We start from the raw sequence: 27,917 nt of genomic DNA, 5'->3' as shown, positions 1-27,917 counted from the left end.
CTCTTAACTCAAACATGAAATCGGCGATTACTCTGTTTTTGCTGTCCAGCGTCTGGCTCGATGTGAACACCACGACTCGGGGTAAGTGTTAGCTTTGTCGTGTGAAACGTTAATAGATTTCAAACCGCGTAGATCCCTCTGGAATGTTGTGTCATTCCACAGGGATCTTGCTTTCCACATCAATAATGTGTGTGTGGTGTTTCTCACTCGAAGGGCAGTGACTGGAATAAAACAGGGCTGAGCCGTTTTACAGACTCTTAGATTTATACAGGTCCGTGGGACAGAAACAAAAAAAGGCCCTTCGGCCCATCAAACCTGTGCCAGTCGAAAGCAAGCACCTAACTGTTGTAATCCCATTTCCCAGCACTTGGCCCATGGCCTTGACATTGAATGCGCACACCAAAATCCTTCTTCAATGTTCTGAAGGTTTCTGCACCTCCCATCCTTCGAAGGGAGTGCGTTTCAGATCCCCACCATTCTTCCTCACATCCTCCAGCCCCTTACCTTGCAATCGACTCCCTCCTGAAATGGAATAAACAATTAAAAATAGTTAACTCCGATGTTGCGAACACATAAGGTGATCATTTATCTCCCTGATGACTTGTGCATCTCCCCTCTAGTTTCCTGTGCATTTTAATTTGTGTATATTCCATGGAAAGGACTGATATTTCAACTCATGCATTTTCCAAAGAGATGTTTGGTTCCTCACACCCTGAGGATTCATGGTGGGAGGGGGAAGGGGTTATGGAATCACCAACCCTGGGTCAAATATTACCCCCCCCCCCCCCAACCAGTGCCACAATGAGGGTGTGGGGAAGCGAACCCCAGCTGCTTTTGTTTACCAACATCCCCTGGTTGTGTAAGGCATTGCAGCGTGAAAGCTGGTCGCGAGGTGACAACAGTGTTAACCCTTCATTGACTGTGAGGTGTTCTGAGAGATCCTCAGCTTGCAGAAGGGGCTAGAGCAGTGCACGGCCCTTCAGCCCATCGGGGGGGGTTTGTGCCGACCTATCTGACTTATCCCACTTCCCAGCGTTGGGTTCGTAGCCTTGAATGCTGTGACATTCCCCGTACTCTCGAAAGGTTGTGTGGGGTTTCCCGTCTCGGAGAAAGTGAGGACTGCAGATGCTGGAGATCAGAGTCGAGAGTGTGGTGCTGGAAAAGCACAGCAGGTCAGGCGGCATCCAAGGAGCAGGAGGGTTAGCGTTTCGAGCGTAAGTCTTTCACCAGGAATGGTCAAGAGCTTATGCCCGAAACATCGACTCTCCTGCTCCTCGGATGTTGTGCTTTTCCAGCACCACACTCTCGACTCTGGTCTCCCATCTCAACTCCCCCTTCCAGGCAGTTCATTCCAAACTCCCACTGTCCTCTGGGGATAAATCCTTTTCCTCAAAACCTGTCCAAATATCCTGCTCCTCACCTTAAAATCCTGCCCCCCCCCCAACTTGGTGTTGACCCATCGACTAAAGGTAACAGCTGCTTCCCACCCACCCTATCCTTGCCTCTCATAATCTTATAACCAGGTCCCCCTTAACCCTCTCTGCTCCAGAGAAAATAACCTGAGTTTATCCAGCCTTGCTCCATCCCAGGGCAACATCCTGGTGAATCACCCTCTGTACCCCCCCCCTCCAGGACAGTCACATCCTTCCTAGAACTACAAGACCATAAGACCATAAGACAAAGGAGCAGGAATTAGGCCATTCAGCCCATTGAGCCTGCTCCCCCATTCAATCATGGCTGAGACCTTTATCAATCCCATTCTCCCACTTTCTCCCCATAACCCCTGATCCCCTTGACACACAAGAACCTATCTATCTCTGTGTTAAATATACTCAGTGACCCGGCCCCCACAGATTCCCCACCCTCTGGCTGAAGAAGTCTCTCCTTATCTCTGTTCTAAAGGGTCTTCCCTTTACTCTGAGGCTGTGCCCTCGGGTCCTAGTCTCTCCGACCAATGGAAACATCTTCCCAACATCCACTCTGTCCAGGCCATACTGTATGCTTTAATCAGATCCCCCTCCCCCATCCTTCTAAACTCTGTCGAGTATAGACCCAGAGCCCTCAAACATTCCTCATGTGTTAAGCTTTCCATTCCTGGGACCATTCTCGTGAACCTCCTCTGAACCCCCTCCAAGGGCCAGTCCATCCTTCCTGAGATATGGGGCCCAAAACTGCACACAATACTCCGAATGTGGTCTGGCCAGACCCTTATAGAGCCTCAGAGGTACATCCCAGCTTTTATGTTCAAGTCCTTTCAAAATAAATGTCATTGTTACATTTGCCTTCCTAACCACTGACTCAACCTGCAAGTTTACCTTGAGAGAATCCTGGACTAGAATTCCCAAGTCTCTTTGCACTTCAGACTACTGAATTTTCTCCCCATTTCGAAAAGAGTCCGTGCCTCTATTCTTCCTACCAAAGGTCATGACCTCACACTTTCCCACGTTTTACTGTATCTGCCACCCTTTTGCCCACTCTCCTGACCTGTCCAAACCCTTCTGCAGCCTCCCCACCTCCTCAATGCTACCTGTCCCTTTACCTAACTTCCTATTATCTGCAAACTTAGCCAGAATGCCCTCAGTTCCCTCATCTAGATTGTTAATGTGTAAAGTGAAAGGTTGTGGTCCCAACACTGAGCCTTGCGGAACACCACTTGTCACTGGCTGCCATCTTGACAAGGACCCTTTTATCCCCACTCTCTGCTTCCTGTCAGACAGCCAAGCTTCTATCCATGCTATCACCTTGCCTCTAGCGCTACAGGCCCTTATCTTACCCAGCAGCCTCCTGTGTGGCACCTTGTCAAAGGCCTTCTTGAAGAACAGGTAGATAATATCAATTGGCTCCCCTTGGTTTAATCTGCTCGTTACTTCCTCAAAGAATTCTAGCAGATTTGTCAGGAATCACCTCCCCTTGATGGAACCATGCTGACTTTGCCCTATTTTACCATCTACATCCAATTATTCAAAAATCTCATCCTTCACAATGGATTCCAGGATCTTGTCCATGACCGAGGTTAGGCTAATCTGTAATTTTCTGTCTCTTGCCTCACTTCCTTGTTAACAGGGTGTCATGTTAGCAATTTTCCAGTCCTCTGGGGCCCTCCCTGACTCTAGTGATTTCTGAAAGATCACCACTACCACCTCCACTATCTCTGCACCCTTAGAGCTCTAGGGTGTAGTCCATCTGGTCCAGGTGATTTATCCACCTTCAGGCCATTCAGTTTATCTATCACCTTCTCCTTGGTGATGGCCACCATACTCAACCTTGCTCCTTCTCCCTTGAACTTTTGGGATATTACTCGTATCTTCCACTGTGAAGTCTGACACAAGGTCATTATTCAGTACCTCAGCCATTTCCTTGTTCCCCACTGCTATCTCTCCAGCATCAGTTCCCAGCAGCCCAATGTCCTCTTCTGCCTCTCTTTTGCCCTTTATACATCTAAAAAAAAACTGACAGTCTTCCTTTATATTAGTGACGAGCTTCTCCTCATATTTAATCTTCTCCCTCCTTACTTCATTTCTTATTGCCCGCTGTTGGTCTTTGTAAGCTTCCCAATCCTGTGGTTTCCCATTGCCCTTCCCCACATTATATTCTTTCCCTTTTGCTTTGATGCTACCCCTGACTTCCCTGGTCAGCCATGGTTGCCCCATCCTCCCTGTACCTTGCTTCTTTTCCCTCGGGATGAATCCCTGCTGTTGTCTCCTGAATTGCTCCCAGAAACCCCTGCCATTGCTGCTCCACTCTCTTTCCTGTTAGGCCCAACTCCCAGTCAATTCTCCCCAGCTCCTCCCTCAGGCCTCTGTCGTTGCCTTTATTCAGCTGCAAAACCGTTACCTCAGATTCTACCTTCTCCCTCTCAAATTGCAGAGTAAATTCGATAATTTTATGATCATTGCCTCCTCAGGATTTCTTCACCTTCAGCTCCCTTACCAATTCTGTCTCACTACACAACACTAAATCCAGAATTGCCTGCTCCACCACAAGCTGCTCCAAATATCCATCTCACAGCCATTCCACGAATTCCTTTTCTGGTGAACCACAACCAACCTGATTTTCCCAGTCCAGCTGCACATAGTGCTCCAGCGCTGGTTGAGCCAAAGTCCTGTATAGCTCCAACATCACCTCCCTGCCATGGCTGATAAAACCCAGTGTCCTGTATTAATGAGCCTATTCACCTGTCCTGCCACATTCAGGACTCTGCGGACAAACGCCTCAAGACCCCTTGGTTCCCCTGAGCTCCCTCGGGTGAGAAATTGAGGACTGCAAATGCTGGAGATCCGAGTCGAGAGTGTGCTGCTGGGAAAGCACAGCACGTCAGCTGTGCAGGTTAGGGTGGATTGGCCATGGGAAATTGTCCCATAGTGCCCAGGGATGTGCAGGTTAGGGTGGATTGGCCATGGGAAATTGTCCCATAGTGCACAGGGATGTGCAGGTTAGGGTGGATTGGCCATGGGAAATTGTCCCATAGTGCCCAGGGAGGTGCAAGTTAGGGTGGATTGGCCATGGGAAATTGTCCCATAGTGCCCAGGGATGTGCAGGTTAGGGTGGATTGGCCATGGGAAATTGTCCCATAGTGCACAGGGATGTGCAGGTTAGGGTGGATTGGCCATTGGAACAAGAGCGTCAACGTATCGGGCAACAGCCCTTCATCAGGAATGAGACCTGACCAGCTGTGCGTTTCCAGCACCACACCCTTGACTCTGGAAGTTCCTGCCTGTCTCTCTTTCTCTTTTTCCAGAACACCGGAGAAGTGGGGCTCTCCAAATGAGCCGAAGTTGGGGGGGAGGCTCATTTCTGTCAGTCACAGGGAACAGAAGGCGGAGAGGTCGATATTTTGGGTGTAATCAGGTTTGTAGGTTCCAGCATGGTGGCTCAGTGGTTAGCACTGCTGGCTCACGGTCGCCAGCGACACGGGTTCGATTCCAGCATCAGGCGACTTTCTGTGTGGAGTTTGCACATTCTCCCTGTTACTGTGTTCGTTTCCTCTGGGTGCTCCGGTTTCCTCCCACAATCCAATATGTACAGGTCAGGGTGGATTGGCCATGGGAAATTGTCCCATAGTGTCCAGGGGTATGTAGGTTAGGGTGGATTGGCCATGGGAAATTGTCCCATAGTGTCCAGGGATGTGCAGGTTAGGGTGGATTGGCCATGGGAAATTGTCCCATAGTGTCCAGGGATGTGCAGGTTAGGGTGGATTGGCCATGGGAAATTGTCCCATAGTGCCCAGGGATGTGTAGGTTAGGGTGGATTGGCCATGGGAAATTGTCCCATAGTGTCCAGGGATGTGTAGGTTAGGGTGGATTGGCCATGGGAAATTGTCCCATAGTGCCCAGGGATGTGCAGGTTAGGGTGGATTGGCCATGGGAAATTGTCCCATAGTGCCCAGGGATGTGTAGGTTAGGGTGGATTGGCCATGGGAAATTGTCCCATAGTGTCCAGGGATGTGTAGGTTAGGGTGGATTGGCCATGGGAAATTGTCCCATAGTGTCCAGGGATGTGTAGGTTAGGGTAGATTGGCCATGGGAAATTGTCCCATAGTGTCCAGGGATGTGTAGGTTAGGGTAGATTGGCCATGGGAAATTGTCCCGTCGTGTCCAGCGATGTGTAGGTTAGGGTGGATTGGCCATGGGACTTGTCCCATAGTGCCCAGGGATGTGCAGATTAGGGTGGATTGGCCATGGGACATTGTCCCATAGTGTCCAGGGATGTGCAGGTTAGACGCATTAGTTAAGGGCTAAATGTCAGGTAAGAGGGAAATGAGTCAGAGTGGGATACTCTTCTGAGGATGGTGTGAACTTGCTCAGCTGAAGGGCCTGTTCACACACAGTAGGTATTCTACGATGATAATCGACGATGATGAACATCTTCACTTTTTGTTGTCTCTAACCACGTTTATATTACACCCAAAACATTGACTTCTCCATTTCCTGATGCTGCCTGCCTTGCTGTGTTCCCCCAGCCTCCTGCCTGTCCCTCCTGATGCTGCCTGCCTTGCTGTGTTCCTCCAGCCTCCTGCCTGTCCCTCCTGGTGCTGCCTGCCTTGCTGTGTTCCTCCAGCCTCCTGCCTGTCCCGCCTGATGCTGCCTGCCTTGCTGTGTTCCCCCAGCCTCCTGCCTGTCCCCTCTGATACTGCCTGCCTTGCTGTGTTCTCCCAGCCTCCTGCCTGTCCCTCCTGATGCTGCCTGCCTTGCTGTGTTCCCCCAGCCTCCTGCCTGTCCCTCCTGATGCTGCCTGCCTTGCTGTGTTCCCCCAGCCTCCTGCCTGTCCCTCCTGATGCTGCCTGGCTTGCTGTGTCCTTCCAGCCTCCTGCCTGTCCCTCCTGATGCTGCCTGCCTTGCTGTGTTCCCCCAGCCTCCTGCCTGTCCCTCCTGATGCTGCCTGCCTTGCTGTGTTCTCCCAGTTTCCTGCCTGTACCTCCTGACGCTGCCTGCCTTGCTGTGGTCCCCCAGCCTCCTGCCTGTCCCCCCTGGTGCTGCCTGCCTCGCTGTGTTCTCCCAGCCTCCTGCCTGTCCCTCCTGATGCTGCCTGCCTTGCTGTGTTCTCCCAGCCTCCTGCCTGTCTCCACTGGATTGCAGCATGTGTAGTTTTTATTGTGTTCAGTTAAAATGGAGAAGTAGCCCTTGGCACAGCAGCTCTCTCCTGCTGGGGTTGGCTGTGTTACACAGTTTACTGTGCGGCTATCAGGAAACGCTTCAGAAACCTTTAAACCGCACGGAAACAGAGCGTCAACCACAGTTCAAGAAACCGAACTTCACACCCATTCACTGATGTTCATGTTCCAACCCCTAGCGATAAAACCTTGGTGGGATTCAGAAGACAGCGAACAGATATAATTAGGCTGGCCATTTACAGGTTCAGTGCTGCACTGTTGCAGAACCCACATTGTATCAGCTATGTATTTCGCTTTGTCTAAATCTTTCCTATTCATGTCCCTGTCTCGATGTCTTTTAAAAGCGATAACTGGGTCCACATCTATCACTTCTTCTGGCAGCTCATTCCATACACGCACCACCCTCCAAAATCATTAAACAGCTGGGCTCAGTTGTGTTCCTGCAGTGAAAATGTTGTCCCCCATGTCCCCTTTAAATCCTTCCCTCTCACCTTAAAATTATGCCCTTTACATACATACAGAGTCATAGAGATGTACAGCACAGAAACGGACCCTTCGGTCCAACCCGTCCATGCTGACCCAGATATCCCAACCCAACCTAGTCCCACCTTCCAGCACCCAGCCCATATCCCTCCAAACCCTTCCTATTCATATACCCATCCAATGCCTCTTAAATGTTGCAATTGTACCAGCCTCCAGCACTTCCTCTCGCAGCTCATTCCAAGTTACCCCTTATGTCTCTTGTATATCTTTCCCCTCTCACCCTAAACCTATGCCCCTCTCGTTCTGGACTCCCCCCACCCCAGGCAAAAGACTTGGTCTATTTTTCCTATCCATGTCCCTCATGATTTTGTAAACCTCTATCAGGTCACCCCTCAGCCTCTGATGCTCCAGGGAAAACGGCCCCAGCCTGTTCAGCCTCACCCTGTAGCTCAAACCCTCCAACCCTGGCAACATCCTTGTAAATCTTTTCTGAACCCTTTCAAGTTTCACAACATCTTTCCGATAGGAAGGAGACCAGACCTTATCGATGGAACAGCATTGTCACACTGCACTGACCATGTTGCCACTCTAAGCTAATCCCATCTGCTGGTTCCTATCCCTCTATTCCCTACCTATTCATATGTCTGTCCAAATGTCTCGTAAATGTTATTATCATATTATATTGCCCACACCTTTACAGGGTCAATGATACAGCATACTAACTGATTTGAAAGCTTTCCCTTTAAGCCATTTGACAGACCCACTCCCCCTTTGTAGGAGGTGTGAACGTACACAGTTGGGTGGTCACCACTGGGCACTCATTGGTGGCCTCACCAGTAATATCCCCACACACCTCCCCCCTCCCACCCCAACGTATAAGGGCGATGCGCTTACATTTCAAATGATCTGCAGACAATCGAGCAAAATGATCAGGGAGTAGTTAGGGTCTGGACGACGCTGTCTGGGAATGTTGGGGGAGGGGGAGCCAAGTTAAATCTAAACGCTATTTGGAAAGATGTGTGCAGGGACATGGGGACAAGGCGGGAGAGTGGGCACACGGTGATAGAACCAGCGTCGAAACAGTTGGCCGAATGGCCTCCCTCTGTGGTTCTAGGAGGCAGGTTCCCGATAAGGTGGGCTTCCCTTGGTTCTTCCGACTGATACCCAACGGTGCGTTTGGAAGGAGTTGGTGAGTCGACGCAGTGAGCTGTTTGCAGTTGGTACTTGGTGTTTCAGTGGCGTGAATATGAAATATGACAATGGGGGGTGAGGGCACACTGATTGCCCTGTTTGCCAATCACCGGAAGAGTATGGATGGTTACTTATTGTGAAGATAAATCCATTAGAACACGTTCTCCTTGTGCTGTACAGTTCTATGTTCAAGTGCGGCACATCTGTGGAGCATCTGTCGAGCAGTTGACCTGAATGTACTTGAGTCATGGATGTATACCATCATAGAGCATGGAAACAGGCCCATTGTTCATAGAACACAGAACATAGAACATTCCGGCGCAGTACAGGCCCTTCGGCCCTCGATGTTATGCTGACCTGTAAAACCAATCTAAAGCCCATCCAACTATTCCATGGTCATCCATATCAAGCTTCGAGAGGTGCTGGAAAAGCACAACAGGTTAGATAGCATCTGAAGAGCAGGAAAATCAACCTTTTGGGCTAAAGCCCTTCACCAGCCCTTCACATCCTGATGAAGGGCTTTTGCCTGAAATGTTGATTTTCCTGCTCCTCAGATGCTGCCTGACCTGCTGTGCTTTTCCAGCACCACTCTCTAATCTAGACTCTAATCTCCAGCATCTGCAGCCCCCACTGCTGTCTACATGATCGTCCATATGCTTATCCAATGACCACTTAAACGCTCTTAATGTTGGCAAGTGGAGAGGGTGTTGCTGGAAAAGCACAGCAGGTCAGGCAGCATCCGAGGAGCAGGAGAATCGACGTTTTGGGCATAACGGAATCCTACCACTGTGGACACTAAAGTTTAAAATTAAATAGCCTCATGCAACCACTGACAATTGTTGTTCAAAACCCCATCAGCTTCACTGAGGGAAGGGAAATCTGTTTCTTTAGAATCATAGAATTCCTATAGTGTGGGAACAGGCATGTCCACACCAACCCTCCGAAGAGTATCCCACCCAGACCCAGACTCCTGAAGAAAGGCTTATGCCCGAAACCTCGATTCTCCTGCTTCTTGGAAGCTGCCTGACCTGCTGCGCTTTTCCAGCAACACATTCCCGACTCTGATCTCCAGCCTCTGCCGTCCTCACTTTCTCCTCCTTAAAGTTGGCGAGTCTACTCCTGTTACAGGCAGTGCGTTCCACACCCCTACTACTCTCCGAGTATCGAACCTACCTCTGATATCTGTCCTATATCTATCACCCCTCAGTTTAAAGCTATTTCCCCTCGTGCTGGCCATCGCCATCTGAGGAAAAAGGCTCTCCCTGTCCACCCGATCTAACCCTCTGATCATTCCAACCAGTCTTTGCCAAACTTAATCCCCAAACTAAACTCGTCCCAGCTGCCTGCTCCTGGCCCATCTCCCTCCAACCCCTTCCTGTCCATGTCCTTATCCAAATCCCTTTTAAACGTTGTAACTGTCCCCACACCCCCCACTTCCTCAGGAAGGTCATTCCACACATGGACCACCCTCGGGGGGAAAATAATTGCCCCTCCTGTCTTTCTTAAATCTCTCTCCCCTCACTTTTAAATATTCCCCTTTAGTCTTGAAACCCCCCCTCCCCCACCCTACAGAAAAGAAGAACAGCTACCATTAACCCTATCGATACCCCTCATGATCTTATAAGCTTTTATAAGGGCACCTCTCAACCTCCAGTGAAAAGATGTCCCAGCCTTTCATTATAACTCAGATCTTCCATTCCCACAAAATCCTTATATTCAGTTCTGAACGGTTATGTCTCTGTTGGTTAACTATCATTGAGTTAAATCAGTGCAAGACGCCAAGGATTAAATGCATGCATTCCTGTCTTGACAGGAAACAATTAGACAATTAGTATAACGCGCCAGAGGAATTGGAATCTGTGCTGTGTGTGTACCAGAAAATAATTCACATGAAATTATTGTCATTGTAGAAAGTTCATTTGTGTAAAGCTTTGATGAAACGGATCTGAACAACATTTTATTGGCTCCATTACAAATGTTATGAATAGTATTAGCGTGGGGAAGAAAAATGATTTCAAATACTAACTGCGAAACCAATCAGGAAATTCAACAACCAACAGCAAGAACAGGGAACACTTGCACCACATAAATGCCAGGCTATGACCATCAGCAAGAAGAGAGAACCGAACCACTGCATCATGATTTTCAACGGTGTGATCATCACTGAGCTCTGCCCCAAAAACAACATCCTGGGGGTTGTGATTGATCAGAAACTCAAATGGACTCCACGTAAACACAGCGGCTACCAGTGCAGATCAGACGCTGGGAATCCTGCAGCAAGTAACTCCCCTCCTGACTCCCCACCAAAGCCTGTCCCACCAACGAAAAGGAACGAGTCAGGAGGGTGAGGGAATACTCCCCACTTGCCCCTGGATGGGGGCAGCTCCAACAACACTCGAGAAGCTCAACAGCATCCAGGGACAAAGCAGCCCCCACTGGATTGGCCCCACACCCACAAACATCCTCTCCCTCCATCCCAAACCGACGCTCAGTAACAGCAGTGTGTACCATCCCCTCCCTCCCCCCACCGACCCTCAGTAACAGCAGTGTGTACCATCCCCTCCCTCTCCCCACCGACCCTCAGTAACAGCAGTGTGTACCATCCCCTCCCTCCCCCCCCACCGACCCTCAGTAACTGCAGTGTGTACCATCCCCTCCCTCCCCCCACCGACCCTCAGTAACAGCAGTGTGTACCATCCCCTCCCTCCCCCACCGACCCTCAGTAACAGCAGTGTGTACCATCCCCTCCCTCCCTCCCCCACCGACCCTCAGTAACAGCAGTGTGTACCATCCCCTCCCCCCCACCGACCCTCAGTAACAGCAGTGTGTACCATCCCCTCCCTCCCCCCACCGACCCTCAGTAACTGCAGTGTGTACCATCCCCTCCCTCCCCCCCCACCGACCCTCAGTAACAGCAGTGTGTACCATCCCCTCCCTCCCCCCACCGACCCTCAGTAACTGCAGTGTGTACCATCCCCTCCCTCCCCCCACCGACCCTCAGTAACAGCAGTGTGTACCATCCCCTCCCTCCCCCACCGACCCTCAGTAACTGCAGTGTGTACCATCCCCTCCCCCCCCACCGCCGACCCTCAGTAACAGCAGTGTGTACCATCCCCTCCCTCCCTCCCCCCACTGACCCTCAGTAACTGCAGTGTGTACCAGCTACAAGACCCACTGCAGAAACTCACCAAAGATCCTCAGGCAGCACCTTCCAAACCCACGGCCACTTCCATCTAGAAGGACAAGCGGCCGCATATACATGGGAACACCACCCCCCTGCAATTTCCCCTCCCCTCACCATTCCGACTTGTAAATATATCGTCCCTTCCTTCCTGGGTCAGAATCCTGGGATTCCCTCCTTCAGGGACATTGTGGGTCTACCCTACAGCACATGGACTGCAGCGGGTCAAGAAGGCAGCTCACCCCCACCTTCTCAAGGGGGGCAACTGGGGACGGGTATTGGGCCCAGCCAGTGACACCCACATCCCATAAAATGAATAAAGAAAAGGAACTGTGCTCAATCTCTGTTTCTCTTTACATTTTTATTAGATCGTGCTGTTGTGTCTGTGCACACCTTGGGGTCTGTGTATGGAAATCAGGACCAGACAGTGATCCTCCCGTGTCACCTCATCGTTTCCGGTTCAGAGGTCAATGTGGCCTCTGTGACCTGGAAGGGTCCAAACAAGACCAACATTGCTGTGTACAGTCCTCAGTATGGCGTCAGTTACCCAGGAGAGGGCAACTTCAGTCTGATTTCCTTCCAAAACCCTTCGAAGGAAGATGCCACACTGGTGATAAGAAACTTCAGCAGAAGAGACGCCGGACTCTACGTCTGTTCCTGGGCAACGTACCCGGGTGGAAGCTTTTCAAGTGAAACGGTGTTGGCCATTTCAGGTGAGGGAAACAACACTGGACAGCACTTTGTGCAGAGGTAACAATACAGTGGCACCATTTCAGGAATCCCTGGGCTCCTAAACCAGGAACCCGGCTCTTTGGCACAGATTCCGATTGCTACAATTTCAGAGGAATTGATGGATTTGTCTGGAATGTGACAGTATCAGTGTTGGTGACCATGAAATGATTATTGATTACAGGGAATTAAAAAAAAGCAAAAGTTGGTGGTTATCAGCAGTGCACTGTCCTACACGTAACTCCAGACCCACAGCAACGTCACTGACTCCGAGAGTCCCTCCAGTGCAGAAAGAGGCAATTCGGCCAACCAAGTCCATACTGAGACTGCAAAGAGCATCCACCTCCCTACAACCTTGCGTTTCCCATGGCCAATCCATCCTAACCTGCACATCCCTGGATACTATGGGACAATTCAGCATTGTCAATCCACCCTAGCCTGCATATCCCTGGGCACTATGGGACAACTTAGCATGGCCAATCCACCCAATTCTGCACATCCCTGAGCACTATGGGACAATTTCCCATGGCCAATCCACCCTAACCTGCACATCCCTGGACACTATGGGACAATTCCCCATGGCCAATCCACCCTAACCTGCACATCCCTGGACACTATGGGACAATTTCCCATGGCCAATCCACCCTAACCTGCACATCCCTGGACACTATGGGACAATTTCCCATGGCCAATCTACCCTAACCTGCACATCCCTGGGCACTATGGGTAATTTCCCATGGCCAATCCACCCTAGCCTGCACATCCCTGGGCACTGTGGGTAATTTCCCATGGCCAATCCATCCTAACCTACACATCCCTGGGCACTATGGGACAATTTCCAATGGCCAATCCACCCTAACCTGCACATCCCTGGGCACTATGGGAAAATTTCCCATGGCCAATCCACCCTGACCTACACATCCCTGGACACTATGGGACAATTTCCCATGGTCAATCCACCCTAACCTGCACATCCCTGGGCACTATGGGACAATTTCCCATGGCCAATCCACCCTGACCTACACATCCCTGGGCACTATGGGACAATTTCCCATGGCTAATCCACCCTAACCTGCACATCTTTGGACTGTGGGAGGAAACCGGAGCACCTGAAGGAAACCCACACAGACACGGGGAGAATGTGCAAACTCCACACAGACAGGTGCCCGAGTCTGGAATCGAACCCAGGGCTCTGGCGCTGTGAGGCAGCAGTGCTAACCACCGTGCCACCCTGAGGAACTCCAGCAGAGCGGGCCTGGTCCTCCAACGACCACGATCATCTTCCTGCGTATCAGGTATGACTCCAACCGGTGGAGACTTTGCCCCCTGATACCCACTGAATCCAGCTTTGCCAGGGCTCCGTGATGCCACACTCGGTCGAATGTAGCCTTGATGTCAAGAGCTGTCACTCCCCCCTCCCCTCGCCCAATTCAGCTTTTAGTGAGCCAAGGTTATATTGAGGTCAGGAGCCGAGTGGCCCTGGTGGAACCCAAGCTGGGCAAGTCATTGCTGAGCAGGTGCTGGTTTGTAATATGGTGCGTGTCTGTTTGCTGAAATTGACTCAAATAGAAGCAATTCAATCAGGCAATGTTCAAATGCGGTTGAAATACATCACTTTTTCTTCCTCTTATCTTCGATTCACTTCCTTTTTCAGCTGCTAGTTCTTCCCAATATTTGTAAACACTGCAAAAGCTCAATCACACTTCCTTAGTCAAAAAACCTGATGTCACTGGAACATCAACAGAAAGGGTAATTTATTTTCTTTTTCGTTAATTCGTTCACGGGATGTCGGTGTCACTGGCTATGCCACCATCTATAGCCCACATTTTACCCAATTTATAAAATATCTGAACAAGGTAGTAGATTTGGGGATAATAGTGGGCTGATGAATGGCAGACGCAGTGCATAGACATGGACAGCATGAAAACAGGCCCTTCGGCCCAGCTCATCTGTGCTGACCAGATATCCTAAATTAATCATAGAAGCCCTACAGTGTGGAAACAGGCCCTTCGGCCCAACAAGCCCACACTGACCCTCTGAAGTGTAACACACCCAAACCCATTCCCCCATACTCTACCTTTACCCCTGACTAATGCACCTAACCTAATTAAAAATCACACAACAGGTCAGACCTGTTGGACTATAACCTGGTAGGAGAAAGTGAGGACTGCAGATGCTGGAGATCAGAGCTGAAAATGTGTTGCTGGAAAAGCGCAGCAGGTCAGGCAGCATCCAAGGAGCAGGAGAATTATTAAGGTGAGAGGAGAAGGATTTGAAGGATTTAAAAGAGGCACGAGGAGGAATTTTTTTCACACAGAGTGCTTTGTGTGTGGAATAAACTTCCTGAGAAAGTGGTGGATGTAGGTGCAGTTATAATGTTTAAAAGACATTTGGAGATAAGGACCTGAATAGGAAAGGTTTGGAGGGACATGGGCCAGGAGCAGGCAGGTGGGACTACTTTAGTTTGGGCACATGGTCAGTAAGGACTGGTTGGACCAAAGGGGTCTGTTTCTGTGCTGTGTGACTCTATGACTCTATAACTGGGAGAGGCAATGGTCTAATGTTATTATCGCAATTACTTCAGAGACTCAGCTAATGTTCTGGGAGTCAGGTTGAAGTCCCACCATGGTGGAATTTGAATTCAGTTAAGAATCTTGAATTAATGATGCCCACAAATCCATTGTCTGAGAAACCCATCTGGTTCACAAATGTCCGTCAGGGAAGGAAACTGCCCTCCTTATCTGGTCTGGGCCTACATGTGACTCCAGACCCCACAGCGATGTGGCTGACTCTTAACTACCCTCTGGGCAATTAGGGATGGGCAATAAATGCTGGGGCTAGCCAGAAGCAGATGCATCCTGAGAGTGAATAAATAAAAAATCTCTCAAAAATTACATCACGATATATTTTTGCTTGGCGTGGAGATGATATTGGGTCCAGGACAACCAGTGTTATATTTCACATGCATTTATTCATGGATTTCCTTCTGCCTATTGGCAATGTACTTGCTCTTACAGAGGTTACCCCGGTAAGGTTCCGAATGTACGTCATCATTGCGGTCATCTGTCTGGTGTTGCTGCTTGGTCTGCTGTTATTGGCATACACGTTGGTGAACTGGGTGAGCCAACACTTTCAGGGTAAGTTGGCTTTTAAATGTGAACCGTGGCGACAAGTTGTATCAATGCTCACAGATTTCCCGGTGATGTCACTGACGGGCACAGAGCTGCATGTTCACCTCCTGGTCAACACACAGAATGGTTACAGTTTGCTGCGATAAAGGAAGGGATGGATAGATAGATAGATAGATAGATAGATAGATAGATAGATAGATAGATAGATAGATAGATAGATAGATAGATTGACAGACGGATGGATAGATAGTTAGATAGATAGATTGATGGGTAGATAGATAGACAGACAGACCGACAGATGGATGGATAGATAGTTCGTTAGATAGATGGGTAGATAGATAGATAGATAGATAGATAGATAGATAGATAGATAGATAGATAGATAGATAGATTGATGGGTAGATAGATAGGTAGATAGATAGATAGATAGATAGATTGACAGACGGATGGATAGATAGTTAGATAGATAGATTGATGGGTAGATAGATAGACAGACAGACAGACAGATGGATGGATAGATAGTTAGTTAGATAGATAGGTAGATAGATAGATAGATAGATAGATAGATAGATAGATAGATAGACAGACAGACAGACAGATAGATAGATATATAGATAGATAGATAGACGGATGGATAGATAGTTAGTTAGATAGACAGATAGATAGATAGATAGATTGACAGACGGATGGATAGATAGTTAGTTAGATAGATAGATTGATGGGTAGATAGATAGATAGACAGACAGACAGACAGATGGATGGATAGATAGTTAGTTAGATAGATAGGTAGATAGATAGATAGATAGATAGATAGATAGATAGATAGATAGTTAGTTAGATAGATAGATAGATAGACAGACAGATAGATAGATAGATAGATAGATAGATAGATAGATAGATAGATAGATAGATAGATAGATAGATAGATAGATAGACAGACAGATAGATAGATAGATAGATAGATAGATAGATAGATAGATAGATAGATAGATAGATAGACAGACAGATGGATAGACAGATAGATAAATAAAAGTGACAGATTTTTAGATAGATTTTCACAGTTTTTTTTGGATAGTTAGATTTCACAGGTTGTTCAAATAGATGGATAAATAGATACATATTGACCGATTTTTATGGATAGATCGATGAATAGATAGATACATAGATGGATAGACAGTCAATGGATAGATAGATAGATAGATATATAGATAGATAGATCGATAGATAGATAGATAGATGGATAGACAGTCAATGGATAGATAGATAGATAGATAGATGAATAGATATATAGATATTCAAAGAATATTTTAGGTCGCTAAATATTCACAGACTTTTAGATAGGTAGATAGATAAATAGATTGAAAGATAGATATTCACAGATTTCTCAACAGATTGGTAAATAGATGGGTAGATAAATTATGCTGACATGGGTTGCTAACTGCCCTAGATTATCATAGATATATGGATAGGACAATGAGTAATAATGAAATTATCCCCGGAAAGTTAATTATTCACCATCCATTGACACGCCCTTGAGTGTGATTGTGTACCATAGAAGAATGGTTGTATTGGGAGGGCAGACCGAGGAACCTAGTTCAATTGAAGGACAGGTGATGTGCTTGAGTCAGCATTGAATTATATTGAGAAGATTCGACAGTTACTAACTAGGCCCTTCGATATTCTTTTCCTTGCGGTTTAGTTGCTGGGAGGAACTCAACTAGGACGGACCTGGATGAGGTATGAGCTACAAAAGTCTTTTTGATATTCCAGTGTAATACGATGGAGCTCGGTAACAGTGTGTGAGGACTAAATCGATCAGAAGGTGCATCATTGGTTCATAGCAGAAAAAGATAGGATCTGAATGAGCAACATTGAGGGAGGCGAGGGTGAAGATGAGAGTTTATGGCTGAGGTACCATTCTGCATCCCAGGTATAGGATATGCTGGGATTGCTGGTCATCCCCAGTTCAGAGTTAGTACTCTCTCCCATTTGACATTGCATGTCCCTGGGGCGGTATCTTGTAGTGTCCCTTCCTGTGGGCCAAGAGGACTAGGTTATAGTCCTGCCTGCTCCAGAGCTGGGTACTAACATTGCCAAACAGGCAATATCTACAGCAAATCCCCTGGGTTGTGAATGGGTTATGTTTCTGACTGCAGTTGTAAGTCAAATTGTACACAAGTTGGAACACAAAACAGTACAGCATATAATATCTGTATAAATGGACCTTGGAAAGGTGGGACCTCCTCTGTAAGTATGACCACCCCTCTGTAGGTCCACCTCTATGCTCATGGAATTAAGTTCTGTTTGGGCACAATGTTCAAGGCTGACTTTCCAGTGGATATCCGGATGATGTTGTACCGTCGGAAGGTGGCAACTTCCGGCTTTGAACTGGGACCCAGTCAGGAGACGAAGGAAATTCGGCACATCCATAAAGATTCTTACCAACTTTTACAGATGCGCCAAAGAGAGTATCCTAACTGGATGTCTCATGGCTGGCTATGGTAACTGCTCTGACTAGGACCATAAGAAACTACAGAGCATTGCGAACACAGCCCAGACCATTGCATAAGCCAATCTTCCATCCATTGACTCTGTCTACACTTCCCACAATCTCAGGAAAGCAGCCTACATCATCAAAGCTCCCTCCCACCCCCGTTATAATCTCTTCCACCCTCTTCCATCAGGGCAGAAAAGCTTCAACACACGTACCAACAGATTCAAGAACAGCTTCTTCCCTGTTGTTATCAGGCTCTTGAATGGACCTCTCAAATGTTCAATCTCATGTTGATCTCGCTCCTTGTGCACCTTCTCCCGTACCCATGACATTGTATTCCGTGCTCTGTTCTATCACCCCAACACACTTTGGCTGGTAGGATCTGCCTGTCCTGCACTCGAGACTCAATTTTTTGTTTGGTGTGGGGCTGCTAGTGCCATTTCCCCAGTCAATTCCTGCTGCTCAGTCATGTACAGTAACAGACCAACTGTCTCATGCTCATGAATTATCTGCTTCCTTCCATACGCTGGGGATTTGACCATGTTGAGGAAGTCACCAGCATCTGTTAAGGGACAGTCACTTGTTCGGGGTGAAAGACCATTTGTTGTAACTTTGCAGTGTATTGCCAGAGGCGTCACTCCCACTTGTCGAATGAGATATTCCAATTGTTCTTATTCTCATAAATCTTAGAACCGTACACTGTAACGGAGGTCCTTCGACCCATCTAACCTGTACTGCCGAAACACACTAAGTGTAAGCTAGTCCTAATTTCCTGCACTTGGCCCATAGTGTTGAATGTTATGAAATTCCCATCGAAGTGTTTTTTTTTAAAGGTCGTGAGGTTTCTCAGCTCAACTACACCCCCAAGCACTGTATTCCAGAACCCCCCCCTTCCCCCACCATCACATACTTTCCTCAAACTCCCCTAAACCTCCTGCCTTTCACTTTGAAATGACTCCCTTGTGATTGACCCTTCATCGAAGGGAACCAGCTGCTTCCTCACCACTCTGTCCAAGCCCCTCTTGGATGAGGGTCTCTCCTACTGGGCCATCATTTATTGCCCATACCTAAATGCCCAGGGGGCAGTCAAGAGTCAACCCATGGCTGTGAGTCTGGAGTCACCTGTAGACACAGACCAAGTAAGGATGGCAATTTCCTTCCCTCAGGGACATTAGTGAACCGGGTGGGTTTTTCCAACAGTTAGCAATGGATTCCTGGTCATCATTAGACTCTTACTTCCACAGAGTTCACATTCCACTATCTACTGGTGCAGGATTTGAATGCAGGTCCCCAGAAGATTTACTGTGTTTACCGTTTGGCTGTAATAACACGAGTGTTATTACTTAGTGTTATTGCTAACACTTCTCCTTAGCCACCTCCATCAGGTCCCCCCTCAACCTTCTCTGCTCCAGAGAAAATAACCCAAGCTTATCCAGCCTCTCTCTCCATCGCTGAACTGCTCCGTCCCAGGGCAACAGCCCTGGTGCATCTCCCTCTGTACCCCCTTCCTCTACAATCACATCCTTCCTGTCGTGTGGGGACCAGAACTGCACACAGTACTCCAGCAGTGGCCTCACCAAAGTTCATTACAGCTCCAGCACTACCTCCCTGCCATTATAATCTATGCCATGGCCAATGCTGAATGTCTTATTAACCACTTCTTAACCTACTCTGCCACGTTCAGGGATCTGTGGACAAGCACTCCAATATCTCCCTATACCCCTGAGCTACCTGTCCAATGAGCACTCCCTTGCCTTGCGTTGTCATGTCGACATTTTACTAACTAAGTTAAAAATCCCACAACACCAGGTTATAGCCCAGTAGGTTTATTTGGAAGCACTAGCTTTCAGAGCACTGCTCCTTCATCAGGTGGTTGTGGAGTACACGATTGTAAGACATAGAATTGATAGCAAAATTTTCCATGTGATATAACTGAAATTATACATTGAAAGGTACCTTCAATGTTTGTTCAGTCTCTCAGCTGTTAGAGTGACCATGTTGATTACAGTTCTTTCATATGTAAATTGCAAAACCTTTTTTTAAAAAGTTACATTCTCAAATGAACTTCAACAATTGGTGTCTGTCAGTCCAGATAATGTATTGAAGGTGTTAGCCCCCCTGTGTGCTGCTGTCTGTGCCATTATGTGACTGTGACTGAAACTAATCTAAAAAAAATGAGCTAACAGAGTCTTACATGGATTCATGCAGGTTTTGAGCAAAGTACAATGTAATTCTGCAAGTACAAACTCACCCCGCAAAGGTATATGTGTATGTGTGCATGTGGGTGTTAGCGAAGCTGGCATTTGAAAGGAAGAATGGCAGGTGCTGATAAAATGTTTTCACCAAGATAAAACGTGTTATTTTTCAATAGTGCCCCAGTGAGATCGTGTACACATCCGTGAATGTACAGCAGCAGAGTGTAGGAGCACCGAAGGGTTGGCACCATGAAGATAATGTCGATTCAGAGGAGATTGTCTATAGTGTTCTCAAACACAAGTAGATTTATTCCGTTCATTATGGATTGGTCAGAGATGTGTGGCTAAAACTTCGATTCCAGCTAAATAGTTTGATCACTGAGTGATCGCCCCTCTCATTGACAGTGACAACACAATCGGAACTGTCCATACTTTTTTCAAAGTACCTGTCAGAGAGGGGTGCAGCAGGTGGGACTTCTGGCTCAGTGATATGGACACTACCACCATCCCAGAAAGTTGCAAACCCACACTGAAGCCCGTGGACATTTGATACCCTGTGATCACGACATCAGCCAACGGACACTGCCACCACATCCCGGATTGGAAAGCATCATTAATAACCACAGCAGGAACGCCAAGAAGACCATCAGAAATAGGACAGGATTAGTTGGTCTGTTGTAACCTTTTCAGGTGGATATCCGAGAGAATTTTTTTCTTTTAAATTGTGGTGCTGGGTTTTCCATTTGCCAAGATTTCAGGATTTAGCCATTTGGCCACTTGAGCCTGCTCTGCCATTGGACAGGATCATGGCTGATCCGACATTCCTCATGTCCACTTTCCTGCCCTTTTCCTTGATTCCCCGACTGATCAGGAATTCCTCGACCACAGCCTTCAGTATACACACGGACTCTGCCCCCACAGCTCTCTGTGACAGAGAGTTCCGAAGACCCACAACTCTCTGAGAGAAGAAGTTCCTCCCCATCTCAGTCTGAATTTGGTGCCCCTTTTATTCTGAGACGGTGCCCTCTGCTCCTAGACTCTCCCCTGGGCGGGGGGAGGGGGGGAGTGAACCTCTCAGCATTGACCCTGTCCAGCCCCTTCAGAATCCGAAATGTTTCAATGGGATCGCCTCTCGTTCTAAACTCCAGCGAGTCGAGTCCCAACCAGTTTAAGCTTTGGTCAGGAGACAATCCCTCCATAACAGGGATCATCCTCGTGGACTGTCTCTGAATTGTTCTCAATGAAATGACCCCTTTCCTTCGCAGCACTCCACAGGTGGTCTCACCGGGACCTTGAAAGGTATCATCACTTTCTGAAAGGTCATGAAAATGATGTAGATGTTTATGATGGAAGGAGATCCTTCTCTTCATCACGTAAGAGCCTCTTCATCAACAGCCATCTAGAATCATAGAACAGAATCCCGACAGTGTGGGCACAGGCCCTGCAGCCCAACAAGTCCACATCGACTCTCCGAAAGGCATCCCACCCAGACCTTATGACTCGACATTTTTCCCCTAATCTGCACATCCCTGGACACTATCGGTAATTTCCCATGGCTGATCCGCTCTAACCTGCACATCCCTGGGCACTATGGGACAATTTCCCATGGCCAATCCACCCTAACCTGCACATCCCTGGGCACTATGGGACAATTCCCCATGGCCAATCCACCCCAACCTGCACATCCCTGGACACTATGGGACAATTTCCCATGGCCAATCCACCCTAACCTGCACATCCCTGGACACTATGGGTAACTTAGCATGGCCAATACACCCTAACCTGCACATCCCTAGACACTATGGAACAATTTAGCATGGCTAATCCATCCTAACCTGCACATCCCTGGACACTATGGGTAACTTAGCATGGCCAATCCACCCTAACCTGCACATCCCTGAACACTATGGGACAATTTCCCATGGCCAATCCACCCTAACCTGCACATCCCTGGGCACTACGGGACAATTTCCCATGGCCAATCCACCCTAACCTACACATCCCTGGACACTATGGGACAATTCCCCATGGCCAATCCACTCTAACCTGCACATCCCTGGACACTATGGGACAATTTCCCATGGCCAATCCACCCTAACCTGCACATCTCTGGGCACTATGGGACAATTCCCCATGGCCAATCCACTCTAACCTGCACATCCCTGGGCACTATGGGACAATTCCCCATGGCCAATCCACCCTAACCTGCACATCCCTGGGCACTATGGGACAATTCCCCATGGCCAATCCACTCTAACCTGCACATCCCTGGACACTATGGGACAATTTCCCGTGGCCAATCCACCCTAACCTGCACATCCCTGGGCACTATGGGACAATTTCCCATGGCCAATCCACCCTAACCTGCACATCCCTGGACACTATGGGTAACTTAGCATGGCCAATACACCCTAACCTGCACATCCCTAGACACTATGGAACAATTTAGCATGGCTAATCCATCCTAACCTGCACATCCCTGGACACTATGGGTAACTTAGCATGGCCAATCCACCCTAACCTGCACACCTTTGGACTGCGGGAGGAGACTAGAGCACCCAGAGGAAACCTACACAGACAGGGGAAGAATGTGCAAATTCCACACGGACAGTCACCCGAGGGTGGTATCGAACCCAGGTCCCTGGTGCTGGGAGGCAGCAGTGCTAACCACGGAGCCACCGTAATGATCCCATTGCATTCCACCCACAGTTTGGTTCGTTGTAACGTTTCAGGTGAATATCCAAGAGATTATTTTTGTTCTAAATGGTGGTGTTAGGTCTTCCATTTGCCATCATTTAAGGCAATGCTTTTCACATTCCTGTCATCCTCCTGATGGTCCTCAAATTCACTTCAATCTTACTCAAAGACATTTTGTGCCTCATGGCTATTGAACTCTCTGCCATGGAAAACATTACTGCTATCCTGTAAAATAACCACCTTCTAGGTCACATGTTGCCTGCCAGCACTAATTGCAAATAATGTATTAACACAGTTGTATAGTCCTTTGGATATATATTAAACACAAACATTGCAGTGTTGTGATATTACTTCCTTATTAACTATTCTGACTGCATTCTGTCAGTTTTATTAATGTCATAGTCTGTTCTACTTCTCTATTATACCACCCCTCATTGTCCATTTAATTGGATGTGGTTCCTACTTGTAATCCTCCCGATCGTCTTCACCCCCCTTCGAAAATGTGATGTCCGGAGTTAAACCAGCCTTCCAGAGTGGTCAAACAAATTGCTTACCAAGGATCCCACGTTTGCCTACTCCATCGTCCCTATGGACAACTCATTGTCACAAAGTTGGCATGTGAAAAATGGTAAAATTGTCAAATGAATTCAAAAGCAGTGCATGGTCCCTTTAAGAGATTGTGTTTTTGCAAGGTTTGTGAAGGTTTGTAGCTCAGGTTGAGGTTTAGGGTGTAGGTTTGCTCACTGAGCTGTAGGTTAGATATCCAGACGTTTCATTACCTGGCTAGGTAACATCATCAGTGGTGACCTCCAAGTGAAGCGAAGCTGTTGTCTCCTGCTTTCTATTTATATGTTTGTCCTGGATGGGGTTCCTGGGGTTTGTGGTGATGTCATTTCCTGTTCGTTTTCTGAGGGGTTGATAGATGGTATCTAGATCTATGGGACAACACATCTGTCCTGGGACAGGCTAAGCAAAGACATGCCAGAGGATTCCTAGAGACCTGGCACTCCAACCACAACGCCATAAACAAACACATAGATCTGGATGCCATCTATCAACCCCTCAGAAAACGAACAGGAAATGACATCACCGCAAACCCCAGGAACCCCATCCAGGACAAACATATAAATAGAAAGCAGGAGACAACAGCTTCACTTCACTTGGAGGTCGCCACTGATGATGTTACCTAGCCAGGTAATGAAATGTCTGGATATCAAACCTACAGCTCAGTGAGCAAACCTAAGGCCTAGATTGTGTTTCGTGTGTGCTTGGAAGTTTGCAAGCGTTGTGCGAAATTGAAACAGGTGTACCAAAAGACTCTTCAGTTAGCAGGCCCAAGCAACATTTTTAGCCAGACATCAGTTTAAATTCAGCCAATTACTTTTAAAAGGCACATGAGACTAAGACAAAGCACAATTGGTCAGGCAGCATCGAGGAGCAGGAGAGTCAACGTTTCAGGTATAAGCTCTTCATCAGGAATGTCCGAAATGTCGATTCTCCTGCTCCTCGGATGCTACCTGACCGGAAGTGCTTTTCCAGCGCCATTCTCTCGACTCTGAACTCCAGCATCTGCAGTCCTCACTTTCTCCAGTGCGGAGACAAAGGATGAATTGAATTTAAATATGTTGGTTTTGACGACCTCGAGCGAATCGGATTGCAAAGAAATTAACATGTAATCATAGGTATACAAGATGCGTAGTAGAGCAGCAGGAGGCTGGGAGAACACAGCAAGGCAGGCAGCATCAGGAGGGACAGGCAGGAGGCTGGGAGAACACAGCAAGGCAGGCAGCATCAGGAGGGACTGGCAGGAGGCTGGGAGAACACAGCAAGGCAGGCAGCATCAGGAGGGCCAGGCAGGAGGCTGGGAGAACACAGCAAGGCAGGCAGCGTCAGGAGGGACAGGCAGGAGGCTGGGAGAACACAGCAAGGCAGGCAGCATCAGGAGGGACAGGCAGGAGGCTGGGAGAACACAGCAAGGCAGGCAGCATCAGAAGGGACAGGCAGGAGGCTGGGAGAACACAGCAAGGCAGGCAGCATCAGGAGGGACAGGCAGGAGGCTGGGAGAACACAGCAAGGCAGGCAGCATCAGGAGGGACAGGCAGGAGGCCGGGAGAACACAGCAAGGCAGGCAGCATCAGGAGGGACAGGCAGGAGGCTGGGAGAACACAGCAAGGCAGGCAGCATCAGGAGGGACAGGCAGGAGGCTGGGAGAACACAGCAAGGCAGGCAGCGTCAGGAGGGACAGGCAGGAGGCTGGGGGAACACAGCAAGGCAGGCAGCATCAGGAGGGACAGGCAGGAGGCTGGGAGAGCACAGCAAGGCAGGCAGCGTCAGGAGGGACAGGCAGGAGGCTGGGAAAACACAGCAAGGCAGGCAGCATCAGGAGGGACAGGCAGGAGGCTGGGGGAACACAGCAAGGCAGGCAGCATCAGGAGGGACAGACAGGAGGCTGGGAGAGCACAGCAAGGCAGGCAGCATCAGGAGGGACAGGCAGGAGGCTGGGAGAGCACAGCAAGGCAGGCAGCGTCAGGAGGGACAGGCAGGAGGCTGGGGGAACACAGCAAGGCAGGCAGCGTCGGGGGGGACAGGCAGGAGGCTGGGGGAACACAGCAAGGCAGGCAGCGTCGGGGGGGACAGGCAGGAGGCTGGGGGAACACAGCAAGGCAGGCAGCATCAGGAGGGACAGGCAGGAGGCTGGGAGAGCACAGCAAGGCAGGCAGCGTCAGGAGGGACAGGCAGGAGGCTGGGAAAACACAGCAAGGCAGGCAGCATAAGGAGGGACAGGCAGGAGGCTGGGAGAACACAGCAAGGCAGGCAGCACCAGGAGGGACAGGCAGGAGGCTGGGGGAACACAGCAAGGCAGGCAGCATCAGGAGGGACAGGCAGGAGGCTGGGAGAACACAACAAGGCAGGCAGCATCAGGAGGGACAGGCAGGAGGCTGGGGGAACACAGCAAGGCAGGCAGCATCAGGAGGGACAGGCAGGAGGCTGGGAGAGCACAGCAAGGCAGGCAGCATCAGGAGGGACAGGCAGGAGGCTGGGAGAACACAGCAAGGCAGGCAGCATCAGGAGGGACAGGCAGGAGGCTGGGAGAACACAGCAAGGCAGGCAGCATCAGGAGGGACAGGCAGGAGGCTGGGAGAGCACAGCAAGGCAGGCAGCATCAGGAGGGACAGGCAGGAGGCTGGGAGAACACAGCAAGGCAGGCAGCACCAGGAGGTGGAGAGGTCAACATTTCAGTTGGAACCCTTCTTCAGGAGTGATGGTGGGAGTGAGGGGATCTGCAGATAAAGGGATGGGGAGAATGTGGGAGGGCTTTGTGTGGAGAGGAGGCAGCATGGTGAGGTCGGGATAAGTGGACACAGGTAGAGGGTACAGCCTGGTTAGTCATTGGTAGCTGAAAGGATCGGTTGATGAGGGGAATGGAAGGGAGAGGAGGGGGCTGGGCAGGGGACTGGTAGATGGGAAGGGAGGTTATCTGAAATCGGATAATTCCGTGTTGAGTCCTCCGGGCTGTAGGCTGCCCAGGCAGATGATGAGGTGTTGTTCCTCCAATTTGTGGGCATTTGGAAATTAAGGGGAGGCAACTGGTATCTGGAGAGTAAAGATTGAGCTCTCACAGAAATCTTTAAGCCCTGATTAAGCATCATCTAGAGATGCACGGCACTCTTAATTAATATTCCTGACAGCAGGATTTAGCAAAGAAAGACTTGTGATGTGAGCTGAACAAAGGGTAAGATCGGAGATAAAGTGGAGCAGACATAGATTGTGAGAATTTTGGGAGGATCACGTTTTATCGTTTTCTTCTTAATTGGGTTTATATAAATGGGAATTGTGATTATTCGAACAACTTTCATCCCAGTAAAGTTTGAGCATAGTTCGTGCTTCAGGGAGATTGTTCAGTTTGATAGTCATTTTGTTAATTTGCTCACTGCTTGGGGTTAGGTGAATGAATTTCTACTTGTTAATTGTAGAGGGGGTTAAAGGATTCCATTTCATTTCCCAACTCCGTTATAACACATTGAGGGTTGGAGTTTGGCTATTCCCCCTTGTCACACTTCTTTATCAGATTAGGAGGTTGGTGTTTCGGTTTTAATTATCAGGGCGGGGGTCGACCTCCCCTTCGGAACAGGACAAAAGTGGTGTCCCTAAACTCAGTGTTTATGTTTCCAATTAGCTCAGAAAGGGCTGACGCAGTTGGCTTATTTTGGCTCAACTTTGTGAACTCAATTCCCACATCCATACAGGACTCTCCTTGTCAGACTCTCCCCTTGCTGAGGTGTGGTGATCCTCCAGTTGAATCTGTTGCCCCTCTCTCAATGATCGGGCAGTCCCGGGGGGGGGGGTGGTCAGAGCTAACCTCTCCAACTCTCTTGCAGATGCATCCTGTTCAATCTCGAAGGCTTTCAGTTCTGACTGTCTCAGCCTGCTTTCACACGTTTCCGTTTCCTGCAATTCTCTGTGTATCGTGCACTCTCTCTTGCTAAACAGTGTGTAAATTCTTCTCCCTGTTTCCTGTTCCAATGCTGAGCCTGGCCCTGCCCCTCCTGTTTCAGCCTCTCTGATTCAGTCCTTTTTTCTATAAACACAACTTGGTCACAGAGAGATTACTCATTGCATGTTTTTTCTTTTACCCCCACATGACCGCCTAACTGCAGTAGTGCTTATTTATTCCCCCCAGCACCCATGGTGTGTGTGTGCAGGTGTAAAACACAGTGAAAGACACAAAGTGCACGAATCTTTATTCAATTTCCACCACCAGGAAGATAGGAAAAACACCCGAGTGGCCAGTGACAAGCACTGCCCTTCACATCAAAGGGCAATGTTGTGTGATCAAAACAGTGAAGGGGAGGGTAGGGACTAAATCAAAATAGAGTTGGAGGGAGAAATAATATACTCCACTCCCTGCGGCGCCCACCTCTCCCTGAACGACTCCAGGGTGTTGGTGGACACCGCGTGCTCCTTCTCCAAGGACACCCGGGCTCTAACGTAACCCCGGAAGAGGGGCAGGCAGTCGGCCCTAACCACCCCCTCCACGGCCCGCTGCCTGGACCTGTTGATGGCCAGTTTGGCCAGGCCCAGGAGCAGACCCACGAGGAGGTCTTCGGACCTGCCCTCCCTCCTCTATCATTGCTCACTTTTTTTTTCTTTTTACAGTGAAAAGACACAAAGTGCACGAATCTTTATTTTTTTTTTCTATTTTTTT

General features: G+C 48.8%; 1 protein-coding gene across 1 annotated transcript; it reads left to right on the top strand.

Annotated features, from left to right (window-relative positions):
• On the top strand, positions 1-23,004 carry LOC140458841 (uncharacterized). Its single transcript, XM_072553522.1, has 5 exons — positions 1-81; positions 11,834-12,178; positions 15,212-15,331; positions 17,025-17,062; positions 20,191-23,004. Exons 1-5 carry the CDS (start codon positions 15-17, stop codon positions 20,317-20,319), a joined length of 699 nt encoding a protein of 232 aa, XP_072409623.1. The 5' UTR covers positions 1-14; the 3' UTR covers positions 20,320-23,004.
• Positions 23,005-27,917: the final 4,913 nt, after the last annotated feature.

The sequence above is a fragment of the Chiloscyllium punctatum genome, chromosome 34 (genome assembly GCF_047496795.1).
Source record: "Chiloscyllium punctatum isolate Juve2018m chromosome 34, sChiPun1.3, whole genome shotgun sequence".
In the NCBI taxonomy this organism is placed as follows: domain Eukaryota; kingdom Metazoa; phylum Chordata; class Chondrichthyes; order Orectolobiformes; family Hemiscylliidae; genus Chiloscyllium; species Chiloscyllium punctatum.
This window is presented reverse-complemented; position numbering and strand designations above follow the sequence as displayed.

Excerpts from the sequence above, each read along its gene's own strand:
- LOC140458841 (XM_072553522.1), top strand. The coding sequence starts at position 15 with ATGAAATCGGCGATTACTCTGTTTTTGCTGTCCAGCGTCTGGCTCGAT. Across the intron at positions 82-11,833 it reads TGTGAACACCACGACTCGGG|ATCGTGCTGTTGTGTCTGTG; the intron begins GTAAGTGTTAGC and ends CATTTTTATTAG. Across the intron at positions 15,332-17,024 it reads GGTGAGCCAACACTTTCAGG|TTGCTGGGAGGAACTCAACT; the intron begins GTAAGTTGGCTT and ends CTTGCGGTTTAG.